Consider the following 24,963-nt stretch of genomic DNA (forward strand, 5'->3'; position numbering starts at 1 on the left):
CAGGTCCAACCAACTCACTCTTTAACATTTCGTTAAAGATATTCACACAACACACACAAGGGGCATCTGGCAACCTCTGCAAGTGTTTGTTTAAAGGCTGCCTGACTAGTAGAACCAGTGTGTTATGCAACTGGGTGTACCATAAAAGGAAAGGCGCAAAAAACCTGAACTAATACCAAGGCCTCTTTATATTTACCGTGATGCAACGCTCTGAGGTATCAGAAGGTTTGCAACACGATGAATATAAACGAGGAAGTTCAGCATCAGAGATAAGAAATCTTGAGACCTGTGAGTCAGTTTCTTAGGAAAGTGGCAATAAGAATATAAAATTAGACAAAAGGATGTTCTACACAACCAGGAACTAACACAACCACCCCCTCCTTCTCCGAACCGCAGACACACAGTCACCACCACAAAGTTTAAAAAACTCAACTCTTTTTTTTTTATTATTAAACTTCTATCTTTTATGCAATCTGTATATATAAAAGTTCTAAAGCCATCCGCCTGAGTCTAAGACAGGCCGGGAGGCGGTCGCGCGTTTCAGTTTAGTCCTCGTTATCCGTTGACGGCGTTGACAGACGCACGTCAACAACAACAAACAAAAACGTAAAAAAAACAGGAGACATGATGAACACAGAGCGACGGAGAGGACCGCACAATGTCTTTGCGCAGCCGGAGTGATTAGAAGTAGTCCATGATTTTAAAAAAAAAGAAGGGGGCGCTCGTTTCGACCTTGTTCGAGTGCAAGCAGAATAAATAACATTATCGTTGGCGTGCCGGCGGTCTCTCGTTGTGCTCCGCTGCCGGACCGCGGCACGCGAGCACCGGGTCCCCGAGAGGAGGTCGAACGGACGAGTCTGTGAACCGTCGTCTCGTTTATAAAACATATCCACCACAAAACGAGGAATATTTTTTTGTTTGGCGATTCTGAACAACAGCATTTTTTCTCCCCCATCATCATCATCATTATTATTATTATTATTATTATTAATATTTCAATTTCAATTCTCTTAAATACAATATTTTACATGTCAGATTAAATACGGTTTAGTGTGCATGATGCGTGTTTTGTCTGAGGGGCCAATGTAGTGGACATTTCTTTTCTTTCCCCCCCCGTCCGCTCCCCTCTGTGCTACCGGCACTGTTCCTCGTGATCCGTGATGGAGGGATGTGCTCTCGATGGAGGAACTCCACGACGTGCGTGTGCTTTTTTTTCCTTCTTCTTGCTTTTCTTTCAGTCACTGTCACTGGTCTCGCTGCTGGGGTCTCCCTGCACCTTGCTGCGGTGCTGCATGGCCCGGTGGTAGGCCACCTGCACCGACTTGCGGATGTTGGATTTCCTGCCCTCCAGCATCTTCTCCTTGTCCAGCTCCTGGTCCACGCCGAGCGGCACCAGCTTGGAGCGCGGCAGCCACTGCCTAAAAACACAGAGGCGCGTGTTACGTCACGTTCCGATCAAACAGTGGGGACAGAAGAATTTTGAGGTGAAACTAAACAAAAGCCTCGGCAGAAACGTCAAAGAACTTTGGAGCAGTGTCTCCCAAACTATTTATCTGGGGAACATACAAAAGAAAAGACAAATCATCGCGCTCAAATTCTCCAAAGGCCGCCAAAAAGAGTAAATTTGTGCGTAAATGAACTAGGATTTTTACCGCCGTTTCCACATCATCATAAATAGTAAAGCAGCGACGTACATCTGATACATCGCAACTTTGTTTAAAGTGTTTTATTAACATATAAACAAGTTAAATACTTTATAAATGAGAGAAAATCTTTTTCTTTTTCTTCCATTTCCTGTCAAACTGAATGCAGCCACGCCCTCGCTCATCAGTTCCAATGTTTTAAGTCGGCTTCAAGTATCAGAACGACGCATTTGTGGCTCAAGCATGTACCGCAGATATTAAATATGAAAAAATGAATAAAACACTATGGAAGAAGGTATATTCGCAGACCATGATCAACGCTCTTGCAGCCCAACCCGGTCTTTGAGAGACCTGAAAGGAGGTGCACGTTTGTTTTTCTTTCAACTTAAAAAGCAAAGCGTGAACATTTGTACACGGTGACCTAAAATATGACCCTTTTTTTTTTTCTTCTTTTTTTTTTCTTTCAAAAAACCTGTTTGCCCTAAATTCTGCAGCTTCCTTTGAACTACTGCCACGTAACAAGACTTATTGTGTGCACACATCCAGTAACAACAGAAGCCTTTTGTTGCTTTGCGTTTTGCTGTGCTCATCATTTTTTGAAGACGAGGAGGAAGAGAAAAAAAAGACAGGATGTCAGAGAGAACAAACAAAGAAGAAACAAACTTGATGATGCAGTGACAATTAGTGAACATGAAAAAAAAGAGACCCGGAGTGCTGACCATGTTCTTTTGTTGTCAAAGAACAGCACCAGGAACAGGTGCTCCCTGGCCTCCTGCGTCATCTGCTCCCCGAGCTTCAGCACATCCAGCGGGGGGACGGGTATCGGGACGCCCCGGTGGAACACCCCCTCCCTGGGCATCTTCGGGTCGATTATCTGCAGGCAGACGAGAGAGGTCGAGAGGAGCGTTAGACATTCGTTCATCGGCCCGGCACAATGCGCTGAATTGGTGCTGTTTTTGCGGCGTCCGCTTGTGTCTCACCAGCGCCGGGTAGGAGGGGTAGCCTCTGCACTTGGCCCACACCAGGTCCAGAGCTTCAAGAGAAGAACAGTCATCAGGTCATCCAGCAGATTGTCACCATAGCGCAACCGATGATCAATGAATTGATGGCGGCCGTCAAATCAGACGGGTCACAGACTCAAAGATATTGCGGAATAATCAACTCCATTCACATTCAAATCCCTCCGAGAAGACGCCCACTGCCTCCATAAAGAGGATGTCTTTTTCTTTCTTGTACGCACTGACACACGTACACGTGAGCGCGTGCGGTCTTTCGAGGACGTGAGAGCGTGCTTACAATGTGAAACAGTCCGGGATCCTCCGACGGAGTAGGAGTCGTTTTCGGTGCCCGACGTCTCCTCGCTGCTGTCCTCCTGGAAGGCGGAGCGGGAGAACGACGCCTTCCCTCGGCCTTGCTTGGAGGGGGTCGTGCTGAGAGAGACGAGGAAGACGAGACAGTCAGGAGCCATCGACCTTTAAGTTTCACCTTCTGACGGGCCAAAAGACGTTATTGACTATTGGCATAATCAACCAGGAAACTACTCGCTAAACAATACAGCATACATGTAAGCACAGAACTACCCTTAGCAGTTATAAATATCAATATGCCGACACAATTATAAATAAATAAATATATCCAACTGTGTCCCGATAACAAAACATTGTTTAAGGAGTCGGTCAGTGAGCCGAACGATACTCGCGATGACTCGGCAGAGCTCTCATTTCTCAAATTAATGGAGCAATAAAGCATGAACAACACAGAAAAGGAAAAACTTTGTTCAAAAATAAGGAACAAAAAAAGAGAAATCAACAGTTCTCTTTAATCCAGAACAGTTTCCTTGTCAAACAGGTATCTTGAGATGAACTTCAGCATCATAAAACTCAGTTGTGTCCCAGTTTGTCAGTTTGTCTTTCTTTGATGAACTTGATTGTTTTGCTCAATCCACCTCAATAAAACAAAGTTAAACCTCCTCAAGTGAATGAAATTTAACTTAAAACCTTAAAAGAGAGGTTTTAAAGTTCGCTGCAACATGTTTTAAAGTTCAAAATCGTGTTAAAAGAGTAATTATTGGCCTGCGTCTTTCTTTCTTTTGGGGTCACAGATGTAGGAAGTCACCAGAAAGCAAATATTTGTATTTAGCAAAAAGCCGATTCGTTCCTTTATAGCTGGATTAATTTGTTGTTTTTTTTGCCTAGATGAGGAACTCACCACCACACCGGGCTGACATACTATCTAACGGCTGACAATCTCTAACTCTGGATTCACCTGAAAGGAAACTGTTCTGACGACAGGGCTGATAAGAACGCCCGTAGACTTGAGCCGTAAAGATAAACACCGGACTGACGTCTGTGCTCTAGTCACCTGGTCCTGTCGGAGGCGGCGCTGCTGCTGCTGCTGGTCGTGGACTCGGAGTCTGAGCTGGAGCGAGGGAGTCGAGACTCGCTCCTGTAAACACGGAAGCTCTCCGTTACCGGCTGGTTTCTTCCATCGAAACCATTACTCGGCAAACCTGAGGAAAAAGAGAGGTAGCGTGAGTGTGTGTGCGGTTAAAAACAAATTGCGTTCACAGTTTTATGATGGCTTTGTGTCGCGTACCCGGCAGCATGTCGTCATTGTCGCTGTCGCTGTCCGAGCTAGAGCTGCTGCGGGGGCTGCGGGGCCTCTTCCTCTGCCGGCTCGGGGACAGCATTGGCAGCTGAGGGGGCCCGATGGGGCTCTGGCCCAAGCCCGGCCCGGCATAGCCAATGTCCCGGTTCTTGGGGGGGCGCCCGGGTCTTTTGGGGGGTCCGGCCATCTTTTGGTTCTTCTTGGAGAAGAGGACGGATGTCCGACGGCCCACCTCGGGTGCCAGGGCAGACGAGGACACGTTCATATCTGGGAGGAGGAGGGAGGGTTTATAGATTAAAATAAAAAAAGAAAATTATATATATATATATATATATATATATATATACATATATATATATATATATATATATATATATATATATATATATATATATATAAATAACAACTTTGTTTATGTTGTCAAGTTAGCCACTGTACATTCTTTATACATCCACTTACATTTTTGTGCTTTTATTGTTGTTTTTTTCTAAATCATTGCACTTCACGGTTTTGTATATTGAGTAATTTCTGATATTTTTAGTCTTCCTTGATACCGGAACAAACAAATTTCCCCATCCACTCACACATGCATCCATCCACCCACGTATAGTATTTATAAGTATAATATTTTTTTTCTGCACACCAACGATGCTTTACATCTTTCCACACACGCACCTTTCCCACCGATCTCCTGGCTGCTGCTTTCTCCCCCTTCGTCGTGGTGTCCCGAGGAGGACGGGTGGTGCGGGAGGGAGGAACCCCGGTCGACGCCTCCGGCAGCCTCCCGGCCCCCGATGCCGGAGCCGCCCTCCCGCTGGTGCGCGAGCTTCCTCTTGATGACGCTGATCTCTTTCCTCAGAGCTTTGGCTCTGCGCGACTGGCCGATGCTGTGCTTCCCCAAGCTGACCTCGTCCAGACGCGCCTGCAGGTAATGCAGCTGTTCCTCCAGCGGGAGCCGCCGCCTGTTCTCCGGCAGGAGCAGCTCTGTGGGAGGCAGGGGTGGGGGAGAAAGGCCGTTAAAAAACACCTTCGGAGACTGAAAGAAAGATAGTGAGAACAATCAAGGTGGGGGTGGAAGAGTGGAGGGGGCAAATGAGTGGAAACACACAAAGGGAGGGGAGAGGGCAACATCTGATAACATAATACTAAATATTTATGTGTCTGGTAAAGACGGATTTATTGAGGTTGGTTGTGAACAAAAGTAGTAAAGAGAGCAACTGAACTGAATGAATGTCCTGCACCACCTACTGGCCAATATGCATCACTGCGCCAAATATCATTTTTTTTACTCCACGTACAGCGCATCCGGAAAGTATTCACAGCGCTTCACTTTTCCCACAAAAGGCTGTGAATACTTATGTACATGTTATGTTTCCGTTCTTTATTTCTAATAGATTTGCAAAAAAATCCCCAAATCTTTTTTTCTCTTTGTCATTATGGGTTGTTGTGTGTAGAAAAAAAATATTTAATCCATTTCGGCATAAGACTGTAACATGACAAAATGTGGAAAAAGTGAACACTGTGAATACTTTCCGGATACACTGTATATGTATTGCTGTTCCAGTGATTGAAACTACTGCTATTGCTATTAATAGAATGTATTATTATTAGTTGCATCGCTATTACTTTTACCAATACCATTACTGCTTGTATTATCATATTTACTACTAATAAATCCACTGCTGCTGTTATTGGTAGTTGTAACTTTTTCATCATGCCTTCTACTCATTATATGCGTTAAATGTGTTGTAACTCTGTCATGTTGTTCATTCTAATCTACACCAAAGTGAAAATAGTAACTCACCATCTTCATTAGAGGACAACGGCCGGTCTAGTTCTCTGTCTCGGTCTCTTTCTCTGTCCCGTTCTCGGTCCCTGTCCCGCTCTCTCTCCCGTTCCCGTTCCCGCTCTCGTTCTCGGTCGCGCTCCCTCTCTCGGTCCCGGTCTTGGTCCCGCTGGCTCTCCGGGCTCGGCTCTCGGGGGAGGTGTATGCCGGCCTCGTAGTCGAAGCCTATCCGCTCAGCGTGGCGCCTGGCAGTCCGTATGACGGCCGCGCCCATCTCCCTGAGCCGTAGGGCGGCGCGGTAAAAGACCGTGTCCTTGGCGTTGTACTTGAGGCAGTTGTTGACGATGAGGCCGAAGTCGGACTCGAAGGCCTCGAACGTGAGGTAGTGGTGGGACTCCAGCAGGTTCCACATCGTCTGGAAGTCCATCGGCGTGTCGATGTGGTCCAGGTAGTCTGGCACCTGGAGAGCAGAAGGGAAAGATCAGGCAGAGACGTGAACCGATCCGAGTGTGTAGAAGAACACCGACCGGACCGATACTGTCATTCTGATGCCGCTGTCAGTATGAGATGACGGGAACATAAAACATAAACAAACATTTTCAGCGAGAATCCTTCCAATTTAATTGGTAAAGAATTATATCAAAGATAGTCTGCATTTTCTACAAATAATTAGTTTATTATTATGATAACTACATTCATTTACTAGAATTACCACCTCATGGTTCTATGGCAGCCATGTTGCAGTTCATCAACTTCATATTTTTTATCTCATTAGATGTTGCTGTGAAACTGTCATAATTAGCGTCTAAATTCTTGAGCTATAGCCAAACACTTCTAGTGAGGTCACCTTGACCTTTGACCACCAAATTCTTCAGGTCACACACTTTGTGCCAAATTAGAAGAAATTAGCTGAAGGATCTCCTGAGATATCGCTTTCACGAAAATGGAGGAAAGTGCAATTAAAAATACAGTATACACTTATTCAATGTGATGTGATCAGGTTGTTAAAACGAACCTTCAGGGCGTGAGTGAATGTGTGCGTTTACCTCTGCCAGCGGCACAGGCTCAGTGAAAAAGTTGTTAATGTCTCTCTCCTGCAGCTGCTCCAACGTGCTCCTCAGCAACACCAGAAAAGGCGTCAGCTGCATCTCTAGCGCCATCTGCTGCACTTTAATCTGAACACAGACAGCAGGTCTCTTAACAATGCACACCCGCTGACCGAATACAGAAAACACAAAATAAATCCATGGAGCAAAGAACTTATTGTGCACGGAGAAGTGTTGGCATGTGCTCACATGCCCAGGTGTGACTCTACTAAGGAGCGAGTAAAGAAGGAAAGTGTTGTTTACTGCGTGTTGGAGCTAATGAATGTGTTGCTGTTTGCGGAGGATTCTGAGATGTCTCCCATCCAAAAAACCTGACCACAACCAATTATTAACCCTTGAAGAAAAACTGGAAAGACATTATATTGGTGAAACCGCTAAAAATGGCTTTTACATTGTATAATATTTTTTAAAATAATTTGGACCGAATTATTGAAAAAGCGTTTCATTGCCCGCATGGAAGCGACACACACAGCTCACCGGGAAATGAGGGTGCTACTGCTCACGCATGTGTTTCGATATTAGTTAGTGACGGAAACAAAAAGGTAATTTGTGTCTCACCGTCTCCCTCTTGAGTTTTTCCCTCTTGCGGATGAGCTCCACCAGGAGCCGGGCTCTCTCCAGGTCGTGCCTCAGCCTCTGCCACACCTTCAGCTGCTCCTTTAAAGCCGAATGCTTCTCCTCTGTGTCCCTCTGCGACACCAACACAACACAAACCCTCAAACATGTTACACAGCTGAACGAGGCAAAGTACAGAACGACGACATTTCTGTGTGCGTTTTGTTTACAATTGCGCAGGACACCGGTGAAAGTTGCGACAGAGGAGGTGGTGGTGGTGGTGGAGGTGGTGGCGGTGGTGGGGTTGGCGGTGGTGGCGGCGGTGTTGGAGGGGGCTCAATATGCCGCTGGGACTGCAGGTGGGTCTGGAGCCGGCGTAGCAGCGGCACGCCGTTACGACTTTGCCTCTTCAGGGTCCAGTAGCTGTGGAGTCGCTGCATGAACTGGCTCTTCCTGGGCACCGTCAGGTTGCTGGTGATTTTGCTCAGCCTGGAGAGAAACGCACGCCACTTCAAATTGTGTACCTCGAATCACAAACGCTCACAGGGGGTACGAGTGATTTACAGAGCGGCGAAGGTTAACAGGCATGTGCGTCTTAGAGCACACACAACAAGCCTAGGTGAATCATACATGTAGCGCGTACGTACCTATGGGGAGGTATGCACGGCACGGACACGACTGGCGCAGCCGCTCTCCTCTCTGCTAAGATCTTTCTCGCTCGCTTCATCTTCAGCCTGGACTTGGCCTTTGCCCTCTTGGCTCGTTCGGAGCTCCAGCCCTTGGAGTCGTCATCCTGGCAGATGCTGGGCTCGTCGTCGTCGTCCAGCTCTCCGTCGCTGTGGGACGAACCCATGCTGGCGCCGCCCACTCCTCCCCCGAGAGGCCGGGCCGACCCTGGCGGCGTGTGGATGTCGCAGTACGCCGTCTTGCGGACGCTGAAAGAGGTGCCGTTGGCCCCGGTCTCTCGGACGGGCTCCATTTTCATGTAGAGGCCCGCCTGCTGGGCGCAGGTGACGTGGAATGCGGTGTAACAGTTGGCCTTGTGACACTGGATGCAGGCGCCGGAACCACGCTGCTTGCAGATGTAGCAGGTGAGCTTCCAGCGGGCGGGAGGAATGTGCTCGATGCTGTCGATTGGCTCCAGGAAGACTGTGTTGGCGAAGCAGACCTGAGGGAAAGCAGTAAAAACTCACTTTCCAGAAGGGTCGGGGTCGTAACGAGGCAACAGACCAACTCACTGTACATTAACAAGGATGTTTTTTCCATCACTTGGTGCACTAAATCACTTGCACTTAACATGCAATCAGTTAACAAGGTTAAATCCTGATGCACACTCTGCAGGAAAAAGCAACTCTAATTCTGAAGGAAAACCATCAAAGCCTAAAAGCTGCAGAGAGCACCTCACCATCTGCATGATGATGTCGTTCCGATCAAGAACGCATGTAGTGGTGAAGGGATGGGCAATAACAAGACTGTATTTTGTTTAAGATTCTGGATGTTTTTTCCTGGTTTTAAATTCTACACAACAGTAAAGTAATATCATTTTATAAACGTAGTCCACATTACAGATGATTATTTATCCCAAAAATGTAATTGTGTAAATATTTTGTAAAATGCACCAGCACCGAGGTCTAAAATATTGCAATATTTACATTTTCTCTGAAAGCGCCCATCCCTTTCATAGTATGTGTGTGTGGATTTACCTCCGGGATCCAGAGTGCACAAACTACGTGCGCCCAGCGCGCATCGTCCGTCTGTTTGAACGCGCCCCCCTTGTTAGGACAGAGGGCGCAGTCCACGGCTCGGCTCGGCGACTGCAGGCAGCGGCGACATAACCACTGGCCCTCCGGTATGTAGGGCACGCCGTAACACTCCTGGTGCACCGCCAGGTTACACATGTCGCAGAACAGGATCACGTTGCTGTTCTGACACTCTCCGTCGTTGCAGATGCAGCAGACGGCATCTTCGTCGATGAGAGTGCTGGGGTCGGCCTGAGGGAGACGGGAAGACAAATAGAGATTAGAGTTGGATGAATTCTGTGATTGTGTTAAAAAATGTATTTTTCCCTTCTTCTTCCGTGTTCGGGCACCTTGTTGTGGCTCTCGAAGTACGACTCCTTCTCCAAGCGGTCCATGAGGTACTCAAAGACCTCCTGAGGGATAGGCGTCACGCCATCGCGCCGCCGCTTGTCGTTCATGATGTCGAGCCAGATGTAGTCTTCCTCGTCAATGTCATACTCAACCTCCTCGTCCAGCTCCTCCACGGACTTATCAATGTACCTGAGTGGGAAAGAAGAGAAGAATGTGTTTGTCTAGGTTTAGCACAAACTTAAATTTTCTGCAGAGAAGAGGAAATAATATCTACCTAATATGCGGAATCAGAGTTCAGAATGAATTTACTCAAACATGCACAACAACAAGGTGTACAACTGCAAACAAACAATGATGTCTGACTGCGTAAATATGTATTCATTTAATAAGAAATTTCAGCATAACAAATATGCCTCCTCTAAACGTGCACCCCTTAAAAATATGCCTTTATTCTTGAATTGCCTGCAATGTATTTACCAATAATCCTTCTTCATAATTATTAAGAAATGCAGACCTGTAGTATGATAATGGTCGAGCGGGGGCATCAGGTCTCTCTTGGTCCAGTTCTCGGAACACCGCCTCCGGGAGCTTGACCGCGGGGCCGGACTGAGTGCTGTGATGATGGGATGAGCCGTCCTTCTTCTTCTCTTTGCTTTTGTGCTTCCCAGACTTCGGGGTGGATTTGCCGCCATTGGAGGACGGGATATCCGACCGATCCTTTCCGCTACCTCCTAACTCGCTCCCGCCGGCTCCGCCGTCGCTTCCGTTGCACACCCCTCCGCCTACACCCGTGCCAGACGGGGGAGCGTCCTCCGCGTCACTGTCCTCCTCCGACACCACGTCGATGTTGTCGAAGATGCTGATGCGGTGGAGGCGTCCTTGAAACTCCAGCTCCACCATGCGCTGGGCCTGGGCGTAGGTCATTGTCTCTCTGCCTGGGGAGTGGGAGTGATCCGACCGGTTGGGGCTACCCGGCGTGTTCCCCCCGTGCCCGGGTCCTCCGCCTCCGTTGCCGCCGCCGTCGTCCGTGTCCCCCGACCCGGCCAAGGAGGCGCGAGGGGGCCGTCCCTTCCTCTTCTTCTGGGGCAGCGCCTGCGCGGGAGTTGGGTTGTCGTGGTCATAGTGGTAAAGGTGATACTCGATACCACTGTAGCTCTTGTACACCTTCCGACAGGTCTCCACGGGGCACTCGTACGGGGGCTTTGTGGCCCGCAGGTTGTGGCAGAACGTCTTTACATCAAAGTCCAGCCCCATCCTGCCAACAGCCACTGCTGGGACAGATGCTGTTCTAGTTTACATCTGGAAGAGAAGAGCACAAGAGGAGCACTGTGCTGGAGGATCACTTGCAGAGATGTAATCACATTTACATTAGTCTGGTTTGAGAGACACCCCCCTCTAAGTCGTGTCTGCATGCTGTGCACCTGTTATGGTGCAGTCACGTGACCGTTTCTCCAACTCCCAGCAGTAAACAAATTGTTCCCTTTGGGTACTCCAGTGACAGGTGCAATTCAAGTCAATATTTATGCCTCTTGTTTCCTGCTTAAAAACGTGCAGCGACGCTTAGCTGACAGCAAAATCAAGCTGATTTAAAGCCGGGTAGAACAACAGTGCACAAGAGACACACACACAAACAAGCACACACACACGCAATAACCAACACGAATAGAAACACTAACTAATGGGACGTAAACCGTCGCATTTTGCTGACGCTTTTCCTCCTTCTTCTACTCAAACAATGAAACATTGCAGCCGTTAGCTCGCTGGCTAACGGCAAGCTAGCAAACAACAACAACAACACACGGTTCACTCTCCCGTAAAAAAAAAAAAACACAACAACAATACACACAACAACAACAATGCCGCTCACTCACGAGTTAACGTAAAAAGTAGCCATTAATCTCAAACCGCCGCGGTTTCGGTAACGTTGAAGTCGCGTGCTATATACGTTGAGCTAACACTGCGCGAGACAAGACGAGCCGTTTAGCCTCCTTCATGGATGCGCGGTGGTGTTTATTTCTATATATTTCAGGTGTTCAAAGTTAGACACGCTGCACACGTTTTCCTGAAAATGTAACTTTAGATGATTATTCGAGCTTCTGCTGCGTTTCCCTCCACAATGACCTCACCCTGGGCGTCACATCCCCTGATTCCGAGGCAGCGAAATGACAGAATAACGTCTCATTTCACGAGGTTTACCGCCGTTACTGCGACGCGTAAGAGCAGGTTCAGTGTTTAATTTCACGGCCAGACACAAATAATGTACTCGATCGATCCCGAACAGCTCTTAAAACGCGCTGCAATACGGGGAGAGCGCAGCTAAACGTGCTGTATTGTGCAGCGGGGCTTTGATGCACAGTTGTTTACTGAAATCACCACGAACATTATGATTTCACTGTCAAAATATGCACCCTATCCCCACCACACGCACACAAAACACACACAACCCCAGGCTTCACTCGTTTTAACGCTACCGATCAGGTTATCACGTTATAAACACTTACTACTCCACGTTCCTCGGGACTGCGGAGCTTCGGGGAACCTTCACACCAAATCGGACGTTTTTTGTTTTTGTTTCTGCAGGTTTTAATTCATGAGATAATCCCAGGTGAGGTTCGCGGGACGCGCGGGTGCAAGTGAAGTGTGTTTGTAAAACATAATATCCAGATTTCATTTCATTGTGTTGGGAATAATTCAAGAACTCGGCTGAACAAAAGGGGCAACCGTTTTCGCCGTAACGTTACGCGGCGGACGCACGTCGGCACATTCGTCACACGAAAAGCAGGGTATATTTCTCGGCTTTGGGTGCAAAGTACGACATTTTTACCAAACATTTTATAATAATATAAACTGAATGTTAACTGAATTTTAAAAAAAAATAATTGTATGGTTTCTACTGGGCCAATTATTTCCCACGGGTAATTTCTGCGAATCTGCGGCTTCGTTTCAAAAATGTCGGCCGGATGGATTGGAAAAGTGGTCCCAGTGCGCGTCGCACTTTCAAATAAATCTATACAAATACTTAAATACTTAAGACAAAAAAAATCATCCACCTCTTTCTCTCCCTCTCTCTATAGATAGATAGATAGATAGATAGATAGATAGATAGATAGATAGATAGATAGATAGATAAAAAGATATATCTATATCTATCTATCTATGTATTCATACATACATATAAAAATAAAGGGCAATAAAAACCACATGAAAACATACCATCAAGCACAAAATAATATTTATTTATTTCTGAACATACAGTCTGTGATTAGAGTGTAGCAGGGCAGAGTGGGGTAATGCAGTGGGACAAGTAGCAGGCAGAAACAATCCCACACCGTTTGAATACAAGCCTTTTGACAACCGGAGCGTATTCACCAGGGGGCAATGTTGTGGGGAGAGAAGTGAGATGAGCAGAGGAAGGAAGTGTCAAAACTACTCCTCCTCCTCCTCCTCATCTTCCTCCTCCATCTGATCACTGCGTCCAAATGAATGCAACACGTATTCCTTCCTCTGCTCGCCGAGAGTTGGGCGGCAGGAGGAGGTGGAACAAAACCAGATATAAGTGACAGAGAACAGAAATCTCTTACGACTGGAAGTACGTCACCAAAGCAGACGGACTCTGCATAATATCCTATAAAAGGCCAATTCAAACCGAATTGATGCATTAATATTCATCAAAACAACCCTCACCACCGCCGCCATCATCATCATCATCACCACCACCTCCAAACACTCCCACCCCCCCAAAAAAATACAAATATAAACTACAAGAAAACTGTACAATTCACATCTTGGCAGAATTGGGATGCTGTAACCTTTTGCATGTGTTGTGGCGTTGTGAAATATCGAAACCACTGTAGCTGTATTGTTTGTCTTTGCGTTCGTAGAACATGAACATTTGGCCATGCTGGTCAGTGACAGGAGAGGAAAAAAGGCAGTGAAACCCACTATATACAGTGTAGGAAACTCTTTAACATAGATTAGAATTAAGGGAGATTTATATTGTGCAAATATCCCGCATCAAGTATTTGAATTTTGCAATACATTACTGAAAATAAAAAAAAGGCTGTCACCCGAAGCAACCTGGGAGATAAACAAACATTTCCACAACGCAATAACACTGCTTTGTGAGCGTCTCGCTCGTTAATTTAAATTTTTATTAAAAGTACCATTTTATGTGAATATAATGCTCAAATGTACAGTGGAATCACCTCAGACGATAGCAGCATAAAAAAAAAGAAAAAAAGCTTTTAACATCAAGTAATTGAGACTTAACTGGTGATTGCACAACACATTTCACATACAGTGTATGCCGAGTAGTAAGGATAGCCGAGTTGAAAGAACAATATAGCAGTCGTGACTTGCTTGCTTTTGGAGGTTTGTTGTAATGTTTATACTTTGCCGGGTAACTTCCGTCTGTCGCTTGGTGATTTGTAACTTTTTTTTATTCAGCTTGCTCCCGTTGCACACATCAGAGATAAGGCTTGTGACAAAGGCCACGATCAAAGCTTTGTGGAGGGGGCGAGGGAGGGGGGTTAAATTGCACTTTTGAGCCTCAAGCCTTCACATAATAACTGCTACATTCTGATCAGAACGCTACCAGAGGCATATACTGTAGAAGGAGCGATATACAGTATACACACGGCTCTGGACTCCGCCTTTCCACTGAGCACGAGGCCGAAAAAACACTGCCGACTCTTTGGCCAACTCACCAGTTGTCCTATCAAAAAGAGGCCGCGTCCGACTGAACCGTTTGACCTGAAAGAGTGGGTTTTGGCTGCTGGCGTAACTTTTTTTGATTTATTTGTTTTCCTTTCTCTCATCAGTCGTACATTAACCATTTGTTTCTGCAAGGCAACGGTTCGTCTCACCACTATGGCATTCCATCTGTCACAGGGGTGGAAAGTAAACAAGGGTTAAAAACATGATTTTATTAGTTTTTTTTAAATAAGAGCATAGTGTTAATAGTGCAGTTCTCCAAGGGCATTCATATGTAAACCAAAAAAGTGTCTGTAATGCATTAAAAAAAAAAGAGAGACTGCACTCAAGCTACCGTCAAATAAAATAACTTGGATGCACACATGCTTTGTTTCACAGAAGAAAAAAAAAGAATTTTAGAAATCAATGTTCAAGGCACTACATTCCTTAAAATATCTTCATCATAAATACTGTCTTGTAACTGTATCTCACACCACTGACATCTGGATTCCAATGTAGTGTTTAAAGTGAGAAAGGCAAAAAAAAAAAAAAAAAAAAATCAACAAAGAAAACTGCAGTAAAAGAATAAAGTGAAAAGAATGTTTGTTTTTTTACCGAGACTGCAGACAAATTGTCTTGTATGGCTGAGTTTAGTCAAAACCAAAGCCAAAAAAGCATTAGGTATTCACATACATACTTAACACACACTGTATAGTATACACTCACACACACTCGCGCTCACTCACACACACACGAACTACTGATATAAGTGTTGTATATAGAATATCAACACTTGCGTCATGTAATTTACAAGATCAGATTATGTACATTTTTGGCTCCAGTGAACCGCAGCGGGGGTCAAGTTGGAACGACGGTGCCCGAACACACCAACAAATATCCGTGAGCCGATCAGGTAGTCCTAGTGGTCTTCGGAGAGGGGCCACTCTCGGGATTGTGTGTGCCCAGAGGGCGGGCGGCTTGGAGCCCGTGGCTTTCCGCTGTGGCACAGGGCGTCATTCTGGCGGCACCGAGCGGGCCAGCGGGAGCGCCTGGACTCAGCACGCCGGGCCAGGGCTGCGGGTAAAGAGGACTGGGAGCCATCCCGCCATAGGAGCCCGCTGGTGAAAGGTACCCGTTAGGAAGCGTGGCAGAGGAGTTGGGAGCTAAGCTCGCGGGCCCGCCGGGGCCTAAAGCAGGAGTCAGTGGGCCGGAAAGAGGCAGCTGGAACTTGCGGGGACCAACGTGGCATTGCATCTGAAACACAAGGGAGGTGTTGTACCAAAGTGCTGCATCGACCGCCTCAGATGTCATAGATCAGGGCTTTGACAACACAATACGATCATTGTATTGAACCGCTCGATGCAGGACGTTCGGTTCATCCTTTTCCGTACTCGTCGTGCCCCCAAACAACCGCTAACGTCTACGACTCGCACGCGCGGAGCAGAAATTCTGGAGACCGAGTTTCACCCCGTGAAGTTCAAACCGTGACCCACGAACCCAAAGGTACGCGCCGAACCGTGAATTTCTTGTACCATTTACACTAATCGGAGATCAAAGTACAACCGATCCTTCGTCATCCATCGCTCCAGCGCTCGTCTCCTTTTTGAATACCTCACGTGCGGCTGCTCCCGCCGGAGTCACCCCGGCCTCCAGGTCCTGCCGGCGTCTCTGCTGCTTGATCTGGTTGAGGGAGGGGCGCGGCTGATTGGCCGCCGCCACGGTCTCCTTCGTCCAGTCGTCCACCAGTTTGTGAAGGTCGTCGGTGAACGTGCCTCTCTTGTTGTTGCTGTTGTTGGTCTGGACCTGAGCGAGCCGCGCGATTGGCTGGGGGGACGGCGAGGGTGTGGCCGCGGTGAGCGGCTGCTGCGTCTGACTGGAGGTCGTGTGAGCCGCGGCGGCAGTGAAAGCGGACCCTAGAACGACACAAAAAGATATTAAAAAGCCGGCCAGGTCACTATTACATTTTTTTTAATTAAAATAAAGTTGTCAGTCAAATCAATTGGCTGCCGTTTGGCGCAATGTGAGGCATCTTAATCGCCTGAATTAAAGCCAACTTTAATATGAAAACACTTTTTAATCCGTCTATATATATTATACTTGTTTGTATTACTGTTTTACTTGTTTTTATATTTATTTTATTTGACTATGAGTCTCTTGTGTGCACTGCTGCTGACTAATAAAGGATTATCTCATCTTATGAATAGTCTTGTTAAGTCAATGCGTGTTCAACTTATTTTACTGCGACATGTTTTGCCATCAGAGCAGCCAAAGGATTGCAACCCGAGTGACTTCCAAAGACAAATGAAATGGTGGATATGCAAGCAATGACAAAATTCAAGCAATCAAGACACTGCCATGCAAAAACAACGACAAAACGTAAATCAATGCAACAATCTGTAGAGCACCCACATCTTTGACAATAACCGCAACAAAGTGTTGAAAAAAACAAAAATTAAAATTAAATAAAATGCACATACAAGAAAATAAAGGAGGACTAAAATAGTGAGGACAGAGTAAGAAAGACAGTAAGAAAGTAAATGAGATAGTTACTACTACTGCGCTCTTTGCCTAGACATAGTCGTTTCAGAGTGGACCCTATGAAGGTAAAACAGCACAAGACAGGAACAGTTACACACGCATGTGGAAAAGCTGCTTCAGAAGCACATTCAGCTATTGAAAACAATTGGGGAAAGAGAGAAAGAGGGAAAAGGAGGACAAAGGGGTTTAAAAGTGAGGAGGGCTGGAAGAAAGGTGTTGTTCTCTTTTAAAATCATTTGGAAAGTCGACTATGGGAACGCGAACCAGACGGGGGAAGCACACAGAGCCTCGGGTTGTGACGCTGCGCGTTAAAATAGTTCCTGCGTTTATGTTTTTAAAATGCTGCTTTCTGAATTAACTTACTGAAAACAGCAGACATGTTTTTATAAACTAAGCTGTGTTGGACAGAAATCTGGTGAAAATGCATTCACTGTCATCTGATTTGCCGTTAGGATTTAAAAAAAAAAAAAAAAGAGTTAAAATAATGTTTAGTTTAGAATGTGTTGGTAGTGAGTGTCGTCTACGACAGGAAGACTGCAGCCTGCATTAAAAAGAGATCCCTTTTGTCCATGTGAGAATGCCTGTGAAACCAAAACGTGAAACCAAAAAAAGAAAGAAAGAAAAAACTGAAAAGAGCACACATCGGAGTCAGCGCTTAAAGTCAGAAGAACATGCAGGAAACTCGGGAGAAGTGGAAGGAGGAAGGAAGGAAGGAAAAAAAAGGAGGAAGTAATATTGATGATACAGCCCTTCATGTGGCGGAGCAAGTCTCCATCAGAGCGCTGCCTCGGCGCCTGCACCATGCACGTCTTCTCCGTCCAAACATGAGGGACAGAGAGAGCGGCCTATCAGGGCGAGGGGGCGGGGCTTTAGTTTTGTTCCTCTGTTAATGTGCAGAGGAGCGCTAACTTGGGACTCTGGGAGGTGTTATACAATTAAAATTAACAGTGGATGGAAACGCACAATAAAAATAAAAGGTTTTGTCATTCTCACACACACACACACACACACACACACACACACACACACACACACACACACACACACACACACACACACACACACACACACACACACACACACACACACACACACACACACACACACAGGTTTTATTGCCGACCTCAGGCCCATGTTTGGAGAGAAGTAGCCCCAGTGCGTTTGTTTGTTTTTAAGCCAGAAGCACTGCACAAAGCATTTGTATGAGGGGGCGGGGCTTATACCCATGAATGAATGGATTATGAATGGATTATGAATCGATCTGTGGATAAATGCCAGACGACGGATTAAAAAGAAGAAAAATATATATAACATCCAAGTTTCCTGCAGCCTGGGTATTGAAGGCCACACACACAGAATATGTTTCCTTTTCAACCTTCATGCCATGAGGCCACCCACACCCACACACCCACACACACACACACACACACACGACAAAGCGCATGTTAGCTGCTACAGCCGTCTTAGACCCGGAGGCTACACTGGATATCTAGAGGTCTAGGAATTGCTCTCAAACGGTTTTCATGAGCAATAATTACAACATCGAGTTAGAAAGCTTCTTCTTCCATGAAGAACTATAATAGCCGAAAACAATGCTGTCAAACTCAAAGCCTGGATTTGATGAGGGTCTTTTTCAGTAATTTCCTCCAATCCTGTAGTTCCAGGGTTTTAAATAAACCCCCCAAAAGGACACAGATGTTCCTAAAGGAAGACATAACTTGAGCATCAGCTCTTTCCAGGGAGAGACAAAAAAGCGGCGTTATCTAACTTTAAGTGGCACAAACGAGTGTTCACAGAGGTCGATTACGACGTCAAGCAGTGACGCAGAAATGTGGACCTGCCTCATGGATAACTTGAAGATTTAAAACAATATAAAAGGAAACATTTCCTGGCTGCACGAGCCGGTGATTCTGGTGGCGTTTTCCTGTATTACTGAGATTGAGTTAACTTTGTTGATATGACTTTTGAATGCTAGCATTCAAAGGTCATATCAACAATCACATGCGCGGGTACTATCTAGTGCGCATGTGATTGATATCCTCTGGCGGTAAGAAGGATAATAAGAATAAAAAATATAATACGGAAACAAAAGTTTTGAGATTGTTGAGTGGTGGGAATAGAAAATGAGTGTCAGGTGGGGGAGGCCTGTGAGGACGGCGAAATACAAGATCCACTATATTACAGATACATTTTTTTAATTTTTTTTTGAATGGTTGATAGAAGAGAGAGAGAGGCAGGTTAAATAAAGAGAAGGTGTAAATGAGCGAGGGAAAATAGAAAAGAACAAATACAAACAGATGGACAGAGACACAGGTCCACTGAGGAATCTAGTGCGTGGTTTGCTACTAGATTTATAGGTGACTCTCTCTGACGTTTGGTGGTAAACCGTCCAGCCTGTGAAGATGAATATAAGAGGGAAGAAGAGAAGAAACAAGAGAGACGCTTTGTGAAAGTGCACAGAGACTGGGACGAGAAAAACCCTTAACATCAAAAGCACCAGCAAAGGACACATAGAAGAAAAAGTGCACGAGACGCAGGATCCCACTACATCATCATCATCATCATCATCATCATCATCATCATCATCAGGTGATAATTACATCTGAACAAGAGCGCATCATCCGGTATGAACATGTGGTTTTTGCACCTGTCCCCAAAACATGCTTTTGTAACGGCATATATGCTGCAATTTAAGAACAAATTGTAGGAAAAATTATGTGATCAAATGATCATTTGTGAACAAAATGTAGAGTAAATTAAAAACAAAATAAATGATTAAAAAAAAATCACGGGAAACAAAACACCTTTAGATCTAACAAAACAATTTTAGACAGAAATCTACGTTTATCAGCAGCACAGAGCTTTAGAATTATTACATTTAACTAGATAATAAAAACATCTAAAACAACAAAAACATGGCAAACTGGTACAGTTTGTGGAACATATAGAAGTTACAGAGACATTTAAAACATTGTTGGCAGACTCAATAAAGTTGTCGGCATGCGCTATTGACCGCTGGAATTTTTTAAAAACAGCGATGAACCAATTAACCGTAAAATACATGTGTCAAACTTGCAGTCGTCCAAAAATGTGTCTTGAATTATACAATACGGTTGTATAAACCATATATACTCTATTTATAACGTGGGTTTGTATACGGTATTTACATTACACTTTCGGCATTAACTGAATATTAACTCACTGTTCTTTGTTTTACTTCTCCCAGTGGTTAGGGTTACAACGTAGGACTTGAATTTACAATGTGAACAATAAAATGTGTTTTTCTTAAATGTATTGTATATATTGCCATCCTCTGCTTTCAGACGATTATTGTTTATCGCCTAAGAAATATAAACACATTGTACTTTAAGAGGTGTGTTTGTTTGTAATCCTTCAAGATGAGGCTCCTCCTGGTACTTGCAGATATAGTCCATGGACAGTATGGACAACATTAACACTGTTAAAGCATTCGCCGCTGTTTTGTAGATGTCATGTCCCGTCCACACGTCCACACGTCCACACGTCCACACGTCCACACGTCCACACACACACACACACACACACACACACACACACACACACACACACACACACACACACACACACACACACATGAACCCAGAGTGTGTACCGTGGCCGGGACCGGCTTGGTTGGTCGCTGCGTCCCCGTGTAGCCCTCCGTAGATGTTGTCTGAGGAGAAGGAGCCCTTCAGGGAGCAGGGCTGCTGGGTGTGGACCTGCTCCGGGGCGGCCCCGGGCCGGTTGCCGGAGCTGCCGCTGGAGTGAGTGGAGACGTCTGACAGAACTGAACTTTTAGCCGGGGAGCTGGACGAGCTGGCGACGCTCTCACCTTGGAGCAGGAAAAAGAAAGAAAACAAAACAAAAGCAAGTGTGAGTCAGAGTGAATCACTCTGTGAATCACACAGTCCTACGGTTTTCTGAACCATCCCTTTCAACTTGTGTGCTTTCAGACTGAAAAAAAAAAAATAAATGCTCTTGCATACGCACGACTCATCACATCCAGTACTTGTCACCCCGCCATTTGGAGCCCACACACCTTTCCTCTCTGCGGAGGTGTTAAGATTGTTTTTGAGCTGCTGCACCATGGGATTCAGCAGTTTCCCAGCCTTTAGCTTGTGCTTGCTGGCCCTGCGCCGGCGGCCATTTGGGGGCGCCGCGTGAAGCAGGCCGACATTGGGGGGCAGCGCTTTGCCCAGCTCCGTGTACAAGTGCTCGATCTCGCCCCTCTGGAAGGCCTGCAGCTCAGAGATCTCCTTCATGTGTCTAGTGAGAAAAAAAGACAAGCATTTTTTCAAGCATTCCCTCGGTCAGTAATTTACTCTCCGTGTGGTCCACTGAAGCGTCCGTCATTACAGCTTGCAGGCAACGGATTATTAAGTCATTCAAAAACCTCTTCATGTCTTTCAGAAACAACTTGACAGACGAGCCTCCACAGGATTCTACATGATCATTAGTGTCAAAACAATTAATAAACTCAACAACCCTGAAGCGTTTGATGAGCTCCGTGCACGGGAAAATAAAGTACTGTTATGTTTGAAGAAAATGTCAACAAAATCAGTTATTTGTGCTTAGTTTATGGTTATTAAGATCGTTAAACATTTACATCCGACTGCCAAAAATCAGCGGTCAAAGCAAGGTTTTCACAAAAAATAATATTTACAAATATACCTCATTGCACAAAATGAATGGCATATTTCTTCTGCTGGTTGATAAGTGGCTATTAAGGAAAGTTATTAACATTACTTTTGGGTTTCTCTACCACTGGCATCCTGAAGCCGGGTTCAGGGACTTCAAGTCAAAACTGACAAAATATTTTTAAATGTTTCCTGAAATATTTTTTCTTTCAGAGCACGATAGCGTTAATCTCACTAGATCAATGAAGTGGTAAATAACACTCAATTCAACAACTTAGTGATGTAAAATCTACTTAAAAGGAAGACAACCCAAGCTACAACATGCGCAGCATGGTCAATTTTGAGATTAGGTTATTTTGATTCCATAACATTTCTTCTTTCAGACTAGTGGAAATAAAGAAAATGCATATTTAAATGTAACTTCAAAAAACTTGTAAAACAAAAAGAAAATGTCTTTATGTCAGTAATCAACTGGGGAATTATCAAGGTGACGTGATGTCAATTAAATATATTCTTAACCCACTTCACCTGCAGTGTCTCCTTTAAAATATTTCTAAATGAGGGGTCTGTTCATACATCATACATAGCCTGATTTATACAACATTACGTTACTAAACAAATGCAGATATTTTGATATTTTTTTGGCAGTATTTTCTAATTCATGCAGCGGTACAAAGAGATATTTAAAATTCCCTTTGTAAAAAAAACTTTGATCGTAATCTCAGGAAAAGGAAGCGATCATTTTGAAGCTGGCTTGTGTGTGTGTGTAGGTTACTTTACTTTTCTCTCAGCTTCTGCAGTTCTTTCCTCATATCTGCGTCCTCAAACTCAGAGTCATTGTCGCTGCTGATGTACGCCGAGTGGGCGTGTCCCGCGGCCGGCGAGGGAGCGTGACCGTTCATCGCAATGGCCTGTCGGCTCGGCGAGTCGGAGCTCTGCTCGCTTTTGCTGCGCCCCGTGCGCCGCAGGAAGGCCACGGCCCTCTTCATGAGGTCGCTCCCGCTGTGCTCCGACGGGGCGTGAGCCGGCAGCGCCGGGTGAGCCGGAGGGAGGGCGACGCTGCTACTGTCCTCGTCTGCCGAGTCCGAGTACAGGTGAGAGGAGTAGTTGTGGTGGGTCGGGGTGTCCATAGTTTGGGCCCGGGGGATGTGGCGCGGCGTCACGTCGGGGCTGGTCGTCGGGGTGGCGTGATAGAAGTTCGCCGGGGCCGAATAGCGGTTACTGCCGTTGGCTTTGGGCTTTCCTGCGCCGTCGGCTGCAGCCGTCATAGAGGATTTACCCACGGCCGCGCAGTCCTCACCTTTAGAATGGGACTGGCTGTACGAGCCTGCAGAACCACTAGAGGGTGCCGGGGAACTGCAGGTGGTGCCACTCTTCTTGCCTTTCTCTAAACGGCAAATGACATCTGGTGGAGTGGGGACGATCTGGAAGGAACAGAAGCCTGCGTTCATAACAAAGTTAAGGCCCATGATCTAATAATAGATCATAACTTACGAAGTATAATTACATTTGGTCGATTCTTACTTGAAAACGGCTTTTGGAGCCACGGGAGCCAGAGCTGCTGGTCACGTCTCTTCTGTTGGAAACCCTGTTAGTGGCTAAAGAACCGGGGAGGAACAATGGAACAGGTTCTCAAAATCAGCGTGCGGCAATACCGAGATACGGACAACGTTACGTAAATAATGCTACCTACCTGCCACTGCAGAGTCACTTAGTGCACCCACACTATCTGTGCGCTCAGGAATCTGAGGCTGACAGAGAAAAAGAGAAGGGTGTGTGTGTGTGTGTGTGTGTGTTTGTGTGTGTGTGTGTGTGAGGTCGCAATCATTGGAGTAGCAGAAAGTGGTAAATCGTTACATGCACTAGATCAGTGTGATATGGCTAGCCATCAATCTTCTTCTGACCTCCGTTTTGTCTGTGTGACTCAGACCCGGATTTTTTGTTTTTTTGGCAGCAAGCATGCACACAGAGAACCACACACACATACACAACACACACACAAAATGAAGCTGCCAAAGAAAGAGATCACGATGAGTTACGGTGCCGACGGCAGTAATTGTGTTACCCTACCCGCTCTCTAAACACAGTATTCGTCTTGCTCTTAACAGTCAAATCGATGACACAGTGCAGGGAAACAATTCAATGATGTTGCCATTAACTTAGCTCCTTACCAGAGTCTGAATGCTAAGATTTCACACACACACACACACACACACACACACTTTACCAGCAGCTCCCCTTTCTTCTTTGCATGCGCTCCCTCGGCGCTCAGCCCGTCTGAGACTGGAGGCGAGCTGACTCCCTCTGTCCCGGAGGCCTGGGGGTCGGACGCAGCGCTGGAAGGCTGGGAGGGAGTGTGCTCCTGGTACAACAGGTTTCTCAGCTTCTCGTCCAAAGTCTTGATGGTGCGGTCCGCGAACTCCACCCTGCGCGGACCCTCGCTGTCCGACTCGCCCGGCCCCCCGCTCGCTGGCTGCTGCTGGTGGCCGCCGGACGACTGGGAGTTCTGCGGGGTCTGATGCGCCGGACTCTGGGGCTGGGAGGTGACAGTCCCGGGCTGCATGGGCGTGGCATAGGGCTGCTGCAGGACCACGGACTGGGAGGCCAGCTGGGGGGGTAGTTCTCCGGAGGGACTGGCCTTCTGATTCATTTGGGAAGAGGTCAAACCACCAGATGCAGCTTTATCAACAGCGTTCACATCCAGGGAGAGGGGCGGCACGATAGCGCAGCATGGTATGTCCGTGACCATCGAGACAGCGGAGATGCAAGGCTCTTCCACAGGTAGGAAGTTGTGATGGCTGTGTTTAGAGACACAGGGCTGAGGTTGCTGGATCCGGGTTTTGTCGATGTTTTGGTCCTGAGGTGGAACTGAGGTCTGCGCCGCAGGGGCCAAAGAGGAGGAGGACGATGGGCTTTGGGAGGATAAAGATGCGACTGGGGTCGCCGCTGCAGTCATGTTGCTGTTGGGCCGGACTGATGGGGAGGCAGCCGTTTCACATTCTGGAAGACATAAAAAAGATCAGAGTTAATTAGGAGCAGATCCAATTGGGAGCTGAACAGCCAAGGCCATTATGAAGGGAGGCAAGGTCCTGTGGGGCCCGAGTGTTACGTCACTGCCTGTCTTCCCTCATCACGCTCTGTCAGCCGGAGTATGAATCCCGCTCTTCATTTTTCTGCCTAGAACCACTGCAGAAGCACTCTTATATAAGTGACCCCGACAGATGAACCACACAGAAGCACACTCAGATGCACGCGCACCATCTTCACTATGACCAGCAGCAAGCCAGACAG

At 46.3% G+C, this 24,963-nt stretch overlaps 2 protein-coding genes across 8 annotated transcripts in view; both read right to left on the minus strand.

Annotated features, from left to right (window-relative positions):
• Positions 1-447: 447 nt before the first annotated feature.
• On the minus strand, positions 448-12,507 carry brpf1 (bromodomain and PHD finger containing, 1). 5 transcript variants are annotated; one of them, XM_068597615.1, is made up of 16 exons: positions 12,289-12,507; positions 10,302-11,086; positions 9,787-9,976; positions 9,401-9,688; positions 8,345-8,865; positions 7,928-8,186; positions 7,701-7,832; positions 7,083-7,211; positions 6,055-6,496; positions 4,926-5,234; positions 4,239-4,517; positions 4,005-4,152; positions 2,940-3,073; positions 2,624-2,676; positions 2,363-2,517; positions 448-1,418 (listed from the first exon to the last, which is right to left on the minus strand). In XM_068597615.1, the coding sequence occupies exons 2-16, from the start codon at positions 11,039-11,041 to the stop codon at positions 1,235-1,237; spliced, it is 3,963 nt and encodes a 1,320-aa protein (XP_068453716.1). In that variant the 5' UTR covers positions 11,042-11,086; positions 12,289-12,507; the 3' UTR covers positions 448-1,234. The 5 variants fall into 5 exon arrangements, with proteins under 5 accessions (XP_068453716.1, XP_068453717.1, XP_068453719.1 ...); XM_068597616.1 differs by lacking the exon at positions 12,289-12,507 and adding an exon at positions 11,914-12,057; XM_068597618.1 differs by lacking the exon at positions 12,289-12,507 and adding an exon at positions 11,659-11,902.
• A 2,190-nt stretch (positions 12,508-14,697) lies between these two features.
• The window catches only part of LOC137800984 (serine/threonine-protein kinase WNK2-like), a 41,220-nt gene continuing 30,954 nt past the window's right edge, over positions 14,698-24,963 (minus strand). For all 3 annotated transcript variants that reach the window (XM_068598363.1, XM_068598362.1, XM_068598364.1), the window contains 10 exons: positions 23,900-24,672; positions 23,366-23,423; positions 23,197-23,270; positions 22,453-23,096; positions 21,075-21,301; positions 20,649-20,867; positions 19,313-19,411; positions 17,030-17,074; positions 16,091-16,392; positions 14,698-15,733 (listed from right to left, as the gene is read on the minus strand). In XM_068598363.1, the coding sequence (XP_068454464.1) occupies positions 15,389-15,733; positions 16,091-16,392; positions 17,030-17,074; positions 19,313-19,411; positions 20,649-20,867; positions 21,075-21,301; positions 22,453-23,096; positions 23,197-23,270; positions 23,366-23,423; positions 23,900-24,672 (2,786 nt within the window). In that variant the 3' untranslated portion in view covers positions 14,698-15,388. The remainder of the gene's footprint in view (positions 15,734-16,090; positions 16,393-17,029; positions 17,075-19,312; positions 19,412-20,648; positions 20,868-21,074; positions 21,302-22,452; positions 23,097-23,196; positions 23,271-23,365; positions 23,424-23,899; positions 24,673-24,963) is intronic.

Source organism: Clinocottus analis, unplaced genomic scaffold, assembly GCF_023055335.1.
Source record: "Clinocottus analis isolate CAN_PGR_092001 unplaced genomic scaffold, fCliAna1.0.p SCAF_4, whole genome shotgun sequence".
In the NCBI taxonomy this organism is placed as follows: Eukaryota; Metazoa; Chordata; class Actinopteri; order Perciformes; family Cottidae; genus Clinocottus; species Clinocottus analis.

Coding starts and splice junctions, on each gene's coding strand:
- brpf1 (XM_068597615.1), bottom strand. CDS start 11,041: ATGGGGCTGGACTTTGATGTAAAGACGTTCTGCCACAACCTGCGGGCC. Junction 9,977..10,301: donor CGACCATTATCATACTACAG/GTCTGCATTTCT, acceptor TTTCCCACTCAG/GTACATTGATAAGTCCGTGG. Junction 2,677..2,939: donor ATCCCGGACTGTTTCACATT/GTAAGCACGCTC, acceptor CTTCTCTTGAAG/CTCTGGACCTGGTGTGGGCC.